The sequence below is a fragment of the Poecilia reticulata genome, linkage group LG22, assembly GCF_000633615.1.
Source record: "Poecilia reticulata strain Guanapo linkage group LG22, Guppy_female_1.0+MT, whole genome shotgun sequence".
Taxonomy (NCBI): domain Eukaryota; kingdom Metazoa; phylum Chordata; class Actinopteri; order Cyprinodontiformes; family Poeciliidae; genus Poecilia; species Poecilia reticulata.
In genome coordinates, this window is record NC_024352.1 from 13,520,427 (window position 1) to 13,529,169 (window position 8,743).

The 8,743-nt window shown below is 37.7% G+C and overlaps 1 protein-coding gene and 1 long non-coding RNA gene across 3 annotated transcripts in view; one reads left to right on the forward strand and one right to left on the reverse strand.

Moving 5' to 3' along the window:
* The window catches only part of kiz (kizuna centrosomal protein), a 27,230-nt gene extending 20,643 nt beyond the window's left edge, over positions 1-6,587 (reverse strand). For both annotated transcript variants that reach the window (XM_008399565.2, XM_008399566.2), the window contains exons 1-6: positions 6,424-6,587; positions 5,631-5,693; positions 4,806-4,968; positions 3,736-3,807; positions 1,037-1,631; positions 630-888 (exon numbers count right to left, since the gene is read on the reverse strand). In XM_008399565.2, coding sequence (XP_008397787.1) covers positions 630-888; positions 1,037-1,631; positions 3,736-3,807; positions 4,806-4,968; positions 5,631-5,693; positions 6,424-6,497 — 1,226 coding nt within the window. In that variant the 5' untranslated portion in view covers positions 6,498-6,587. The remainder of the gene's footprint in view (positions 1-629; positions 889-1,036; positions 1,632-3,735; positions 3,808-4,805; positions 4,969-5,630; positions 5,694-6,423) is intronic.
* LOC103458618 (uncharacterized) overlaps positions 5,926-8,743 on the forward strand; it is a 12,857-nt gene continuing 10,039 nt past the window's right edge. Inside the window, exons 1-2 of the long non-coding RNA XR_532596.2 lie at positions 5,926-6,396; positions 6,466-6,623. This is a non-coding gene — a long non-coding RNA (uncharacterized LOC103458618). The remainder of the gene's footprint in view (positions 6,397-6,465; positions 6,624-8,743) is intronic.

An 8,743-nucleotide genomic window follows, 5' to 3' on the forward strand; every position in this document is an offset into this window, starting at 1 on the left:
AACACAGAACCTCCGATGATCAAACAAAAACTTTGACCTTCTACTAATAGATGATGTTTAACAGTCATGTATCCAAATTTTATTTTAAAAAACTAAGATAAATTGGAAGCACTTTGTACAGAAGAGTGGGGCCGAATGATGAGAGAGATCAGAGAGATGATGTTTGTGTAAGGAATATGTAGGGACACCACTCAAATGGAAAATACTGAAAACAGAACAAAGTCTTCTGAGTAAAAGTCTATAAGATAATCACTGTCACTCTTCACCATCCATGGTAGTATCCATCATGTCTTGGGGGCCATCCAAGACATAAGGTTCAACCCCTTGTAATTAAACACAACTTGAATGCTGTATTAAAAGTTTCTTGTCAGGTAGTGTTCATGACTAGATGATTAGCTAAATTCAAATGCCTCTTGTGATGTCATCAACCCAAACACAAATAAGGAAGAAATGCAGATTTCTTTCTTCAGCACAAATCTTATATTTTGTAAAACCCTGTAGAGTGGAAATTCATGCAACATTACCCAGATGTACTTTAGCTGTTGGTGTAGCTTTATAGGTGAAAACAAAACAACACTGGATAGTCTCTTAAAAATTTCAGAAACCAAAACACTCCAAACATACTTTACCTTTTCAAAGTCACCCCCGGTGTTGAGGATTCACCGTTTAACCGCTCTCTGTTCTTAGACTCATCAGAGTGGGGGGATGAATCAGGACGATGCTGTTTGTGATCACCACTTCCTCTGCAAGAGGCATTTCTCTCTGATGCTGCCTCCACTGGTAAATCCTCCTCGAGCTCCGATTGTGTCAAAGAAATTGTCAGGTCACTGGAACTGCTCTCTGACAACTGCACATCTGAGCATGATTCTCCAACACTCTCACATTTTCCTGAATGTAAACAACCCAAACAGTATCACTTGTTTTTTTAAGAAAAATATAAAAAACTTCAAAGGGCAAAATAAAGTGCTAAAAACTGTTTCTGTGAAGGCAGATAAAAGCTACAACAAGGTAGCAAGGAAGAAATATCACTGCAAACCTGATGTCTCTTGAGCTCCTTTTCTGAAAGTGGTTTCAGGCTTCAAATGGCTAAGACCTCTCTCTTCATCTCCCATTATGAGAGGCTTGCGAGCCACCTCTTGGGAGTCAGTGGGTTCTGCAGCGGGATTCTTAGCCATTGCAGGGTTACCGTTGCCGGGAAATGGATTCTTCTCAGACCTCGTCAAGGTCACCAGAGGTGAAGCTTCTCGTTCATCATCACTTGCAGAAGCCACACAACCAGCTGCCGCTGTTGAGGCGCGAGCAGATGGGAGCAGCCCCGACACTCTTTCATGTTTGTCACTCAAATTACAGCCGTCAGGGGAATCGTTTGAGCTTGAAATGTCATCTGATAAATGCGCTCGCTTACTGGCGGCATCCTCTCCGCCAACTCTGAAGTCCTTCAAAAGGCCACTCGGTAGACGTTCGCACGGCTGAACGCTGCGATTGGGCGAACGCTGCACTGCTTGGTGTGAGTGTACACTTGTGGTGCCAGCTTCGGCATCATAGCCCCTGGAGGTCTGGCGGTCCATAAAAATTTCCACTTGCTTAAAGTTCTTGCTGTTGTCCCACTGTCGTCTTTGCACAGCTTTAATCTGCATTCAGGAAAAGCAGAAAAACATTCATCTGGAGTTTTCCTTCTGAAAATGAAAGTGTTATTTAACACATTTAGAAGTGTTTTGGTAAATTATAATCAAAAGTTTAATTATTTAAACAATTCAAATAACAAATCCCATACTGTATACAGATTCATATCTGGTAGGACAATATATTTTAACTGCCATAGAGTAAAAATCTAAAGGTCAACATTATATTTAGTCTGTTGGATGAACATAAACTCTCCCCAAACCCCACAGTGAATGTATATGTTTTTAGTCGCTGAGTTGTGGGAAGAAAAAGAAGAAAAAGCAAGAAATTAAAACTTTCATCTCAAAATTTAGCAAAAAAAAGATGACGGCTATTTGAGCCATAAGTCCAGGTACTGTAAAGTATATAGAATCAATAGTTTGGTTTGGGTTCCCTTTGTATTAATAACTGTTTGGCACTGGATGAGATCAGAAAGTGGCATTTATGCTGGTATTTTTGGCACAGCATTGGAGAATGTGGCAGCATTAATCCCAGCTCAACTATAAATTGGCTTCTCAACCCTCCACTTTCCATGCAAACTCTTGGGTTTTGCTTCAAAATTTTATCTAGGCAGCTTGTTTTTCCCCTTTCACTAAATTTTCCAAGAATAATCCTTGCACACAGCAGTCTGAATAGCCAGATTTTTAGCAATGACGTTTCATGCCTCATCCATGAAGGATGCCAATGACTGTCTGCTGGATCAAACCAGGAGTCTTCCGAGTGATTGTGTATTACAATTATAACAAAAATGATCAAAATTACTTTTATTATTGGTGATATGAAATATTAAAATTTTCCAAAACACTGAATTTTCCATTACTTGTCAGCCATAATAATGGAAAATGAAAATGCTTCAAATTCCACACTCTGTGTAATTAATCTCTATATGATTTAAGTAAATTTGCAACTCACATAAACACAATTTTTAATAATAACCTTATTTATTGAGATTCACTAGTTACATGTTGCCAGCCTGACTCATAAGAATTGTAGTTTATTTGGGCAAAGGTTAGAGTTTTCTTCTTACTATTTTTTACACTAATGTGTCAGGATCAATGCTTTAACTTTTAATCTTGTGAAAAATCCTTTAGACAAGTTCTGATTCATGTCTGCAATGTCACCAAGAGGGAAGAGAGAGAGAGAAAAAAGAGCAAAAAAAAGCCTCCCTCCAAACATAACAACAAAAAGCGTAGCTTCTGTTTCTTTTCTGATAAGCGTCTTAAATACCAAACAGTTAGCTGCTTAATAACATTCACTGTAACCCATGCAGCCTGCCCAGCAGATCCACAAAGTAGGTAAAAAAAAAGAGGAAAAGTTAATTTCTTGGCTGAGTGATTCCATCGGTAGCTGCAGGGCAAAGTAGAAAGTGTTTCACTAAAGTAGCAATTGATTCTTCTATCAATCTGCGGCACGCGTGTGCTCTTCCAAGGAATGTATTAAATATGAAAATCATATCCCGTTATCATCTGTCTCCAGCTTTCAGCCCGGTAAGCTTTCCTTAATGAATGCTGCAGCCTGAGGGACATGCACACTGCCAGCCAATGGCTTGTATGCATAATGGAGTGACGGTACCATTTTGCTCATTACAATATCGACAGGCTGAGGGAGTGGGGGTGGGAGGGTGCTGCACACAGTTACAAGTGACTGCTCTAGACAACATGCTCCAAGTTATTGTGAGATGTCTTAGACATTTCATCTAAAAGAGCTTTAACTGCTTTAAGTGAAGGGAGAAAGCAGCTATGGGCTTGAACTACACTGCTTGTGCAGATTCCCCAGCAAGGATTAGACACCTGTGCTATTACAGATACACAGTTTAAACGTAGACTCCTCTACAGATTTACCAGGCATAATGTCTGCTTTCTTCTGTTCTCCTAAATCTGAAAACAGAGCCCCGATAGAGCTGTCTGTAATTTACATAAACCTTATAAACATTTTTTAAATACTAGCATCGAGCACGAGTTAAAAAGAACCAACAAAATAAGCACAAAATATAAAGCAGCAACACAAAAGCGACAAAATGTAGCATACACAAGAAGCTTGACGCTCTTATCCAAAAATATGAGCAGTTTTTACCTTTGCTGCTTCCAGCTCCTCTGTCTTGCTGCTCGCTTCAGTGAATCTGGAAATCTTTCCCAAGAAGTCAGCCTGTATAAAAAAATTTTATTAAATAAACAGATACAATATAGAAAAATAATCATATTCACATTGCATTATAAAAGGAATACCTCCAATAACAGTACTCAATTTTATATGACTACGAAGAACCTAAAGTGGCAACCTTGGAGCAGCAGGCTATCAGTCAAAGCGAGTTTACTCAAGTGAGCGTGCCTGGTGTAGAATAAGATACTCTCCTTAACGTTTATCTGACTGACTGCCTTAATCTAAACTCACACAGTAATTGTATTTTAATCGAACAATAAATCTTGGTTTAGCTCAAACATACACATTTTATAACATGTTTCTTTATTTTAAAAGAAATAAACCTTCCCCAATTAGTGTAGGAATATTTATTTTTTTAGGTGTCATAATCGTGGTAATAAAACCATTAATGCAAGAGCAATGCTAAAAAATCACCAAAACAAAAACAAACATATAGGGCTCAAAAGCATTCAGAGGAAATAAACCAACTGCTTGAGGGGAGAGAATGACTAAACCTCTGGAGCACTTCAGAGTCTCTATATTGGGCAATTAACTCAGTGAGTCATAATTAGCCAATTTTGTTAATTTGATATTAAGCTGTCAAGCACTGTCATTGAGTTTTAAGTGATAATCTGACTGGCTCATTGTTTTGTCCCTTGTTCATTTGCTTGTGGTGATAAATTGCACTGTTTGAGTGTTTACTTCTCTCACATCAAGCCACTGCGAGCAATTTCAATGGGCTACTTGTCTACTATGCATTTTCTAAGTAGTAAATGTACAATGTGGCAATTAAGCTAATGTGTACAAAATGTGTTTGAAGTAATCTTTTTCTTTAAGTCATTTGTTTACCGCTAGAGGTGTTTTTTAATCAGATTATGAATAAAATATTTGCTCGGGTTGGGAATTTTGCAGTCTGTTGATAGTGCTTTTTATCAAGGAAAAATCTACATAAGCAATCTGAAACTGTGTTAATAAATACATAACAGTGTCAGTGAATGTAGTACCTTTTGTTGTTGCAGGGGCCCATGGTCAAAACTGTACTCCTTCATGCTAATTTCCATGCACTCCACATCTCTCTTAAGCTGAAGGTTTCTCATTTTCGCTCGTGCTTCCCTGCCACAGATTTCTTTGAGATAGCTGCGCAGTTTGGAACACTTTATCTGCAAGCTGAAGGCAATGGAGAAGTGTTATTCAAGGGAAATATTATCTGAGAGCATTGTCAAAAAGTAAGAGGTAGACCTCTCATAAGAAAAGGTTAAGCACAATATGATTTAAATTTGAAGCTTGCTCAGAAGCCTCGTATCAACATAAGCTTTGCTGTTTTGACCTGAAATGTGAATATGAATGAGACTGAAGACACCCTGCTAAGGCTCAGACACCATTTATTATACTCTTGCTAAGTAACATGTCATCCAGACGCAAATATTCATACAGAACAACGTTATATTAGGTACCTTTTGCCTCACACTAACAATGACCTCTTTCTTTGCTTAAATTCCGTTGTTAGAAAATAATGGAGCTCTAAAATTCATAACACGAAGGTAAAACTGTTTCTTGCCAAAGGCAAAGACTTAAGCATCTTAAAATTATTTTTAGAACAATAAGAAGAAAATCTTTAGAAATCAATTTATACTATTGTTTGATACTTTACTGAACGGCTATTTTCGTTGCAATGCAGAGATTTCCTCTGGAGAGTGAATAATAATACCAAACAGCACACATGTGCAAGCAAATGTGAAAAAAATAAAAATAAACAAAATAATAAAAAAGCAAAAATGAGAAGTTCAGATGTCCACATATTCTTATTTTTGTCAGCTGGTGAAACTTACATTCTTGCATCTGATCTGGAGTAAGCAAACAGCTCCCTCTCCAGCTCCAGTCTGCGCTTCTCACTGCAAAAGACATGAAACAAGTAAACAAAAGGTATCATTATTGTCAATTGCCCCTTAGAGAAATAATGACCCAGTCTCATAGCCACCCAATTCCATGTTGTCCCTTCTTACATTCATATTGCGCCTGTAAACAAACCTTTTCCCGTCCATATAACTACTTAACCGTTGCTTATAATTTTGATTTCTTTTGTAGGAGGTACACTTACATAAAACACTTAAAATGTCATGTGTATTGTACTTGTTAAACTTTTCACGCCTGCGCATTTGCTCTGTACGAATACGGTATAGTAAGTCCGAAACGTCCGGTGGTAAATAGCTCCATTTTGTACCTGACTAAGTTACGTACAAAACGACCAAAACCACAAGAAGGGGATTCCAGCACCCTCAAAGACCTAAATAGCTTAGCACATAAAAGGTATTTCTAGACTAATTATTAAGAGTATTAACGCTATTATTTACAAGCATGCAGTCTCATAAAAAAAACAATAGCTCAATCAATAAACGGAGATTAACTTTGATAAGTTTTCAAGTATGAACACAAGAGCAGCTCCTAGATTTACCTCCGTTAGCTTAAGTTAGCCTCAGAGATAATTAGCCGCTGAAATTCGCCGCAAAGCTAGCCCGAGTCGCGCGGCATAAGGACACCACCAGGCGGCAGAGATTACAACTCGAGCCCCTAGTCTACCTCGGCCCGACGCTCCTGGTAAGAAAAAACAGAGAGAAAGCTTACCTCTTATGCATGTTTTGCTGAATAGACGCTATCTTTGTATAGTAGCGGTCCTCGCTGTAAGTCGACCCTGCCATTTTCACCTGCTTTGGAGCCGCAGCAGAGCCGAGACCAGCAGGGGTAGGCACAAGGAGGAGGCAGAGAGAAAGGCGGTTGTGTTTACGGTGGTTACCATGAGAACGACTTCCCAGAAACCTTTGCTGGTAAACACAAAATGCACATGATCTATTTTCTTTTTCTGTTTTTTCCGAATTAACTTTTTATGCTAAAAACGAAGTGTCTTCTTTTGAGAAATGCAAATACAAGTTCCTAAATGCCATTTCTGATTATCAAGGATTATAACCTGACTTTCTTAAATATCATCCATCAAAAGCCGTTGTCTTGTTTGATAAGCCTTCCCTTCTCTGTCAGAAAAAGACTGATGTCTCGTTTTCACAGATAATGGCAGTTTCCTATTATCTTTAGACAGCATCTTGCATCAGAGTTTATCACTGACATTTCTCAAAATGTCATGTTTTACCATGTTGATCTTGATGAAGTAAACTTGTTAAAATAAGACAGCACAGCATGTTAAAAACTTATTACTATTATCATTATACCCACTGTCTGTCTCCATTATAATTATGACTTTTCCTTTTTCCTCATAAGTGCCTTTTAGAATTTACAGACACATAGCCTCAATGATGTGCCAAGAGAAACAAGTACACAAATACACACACACCTTGAAAAGGCATTTTAACATTTTGACAGGTTACCATAAACGTAAGCATATTTTATTGCATATGTGATAAACCAACAGAATTGTGTTGCCTTACTGTGAAGTAAGATTCACATCAAATCCCAATATTGTTCTAAAAATGTTCACAAATAACAATCTGAAAAGTCTGGTGTTAATTTGTATTTTGACCCCATACATAGATGCTTTGTCGAGCCAACATTCCGTACAATTACCTCTGGGCATCCATGGGGTGTCTCTCCGCTGATTTTAGACATGTTGAGACTGAAATGTCTCACAATTTATTTTTGTGAAATTGCTCGAGCTCAGTCAGGTTAAACGAAAAGCATTTGTCTTCAAATTTTGCAAGAGATTCCCAATTTGATATTGGTCAACTTTGACTGAATTGTTCTAACACATGAATGTGCTAAGGTATACAATCCCATTTCAGCTTTGGTTGTGTGTTTTAGTTTGAAGGTGTATCTCTCCCCACTCTCAGGTATTTTGTGGCTTCTTATTAGTTTTCTGCCAGGATTGCCCTGATTTTAACTTAATCTATCTTTCTATCATCTTGGCCTTGGCATTACTTTAGTTTATCACACTGCCTGTTCCACTGCTTCTTTCCACAAAGACAAATGCTAAAACCTTACAGCGCCGCACATACACCAGGAATTTGTAAGCTTAATTTATATCTTTCCATTACAAATTAGTTTGAAAATGTTGTCTGTACATTGGTGGTTTATTGACCAACGCATTGGTTGTGGTGTATACTGACTGAGTATGATCAGTCATTTTTAATTTTTTTTTTTTTCATTTTAGAAATAGTGGATTTGAATATTCTCTGTCATTTGTATTTTGAATAACCCTCTTTTGCAACATAGATAATGACCATGACTATCATTTATAAGTATTGCCCAAAGCCTTTGAAGTGTGTTCATTTGAACACTATATGTCAGAGATTTGGATTCCAGCCCCTCAAATGCACATTGCAATCAACCAATTTCCCCCAATTCCAGACCCATCAAATTGCTCTTTAGCAGTTGAACAGGGGAGTTTTGTTGTCCTTTTCTAATGCTAATCTGCCCTATTCAGCATCTCTCTATGAGGCTATTTGTTGTGAAATAAATCCCCCTGTTTGCCTCCTGCATGTATAATTGATATTGTTGCTAGGTTTTTATGTTTGTGCCACAGAGAGCTGAAAGGCAGTGCTTTAGAGGTGATGAAGAAAATGAGACTTGCCTCATTGCTGCTCCAGCTGAGCCCGTCCAAGGTTGTTGGCTGTGCGATCAACCATTGTTTGAAGTCATAACATGTATTGGTGATGATTTTCTTTACTGTAGTATGATTCAAAGTACAGACAATATTAACACGGACTGTTTTAAACTTAATGTCCTTCCAGAATTTCCATAATGGCATGTTAGAAAGAGGTTTGTGGGACAATTGGGGAGATGTGCACACACAGTACACACAAGATTAGTTTTATTATACATAATAAGTATTACATGATATAATAATCTATCTATCTATCTATCTATCTATCTATCTATCTATCTATCTATCTATCTATCTATCTATCTATCTATCTATCTATCTATCTATCTATCTATC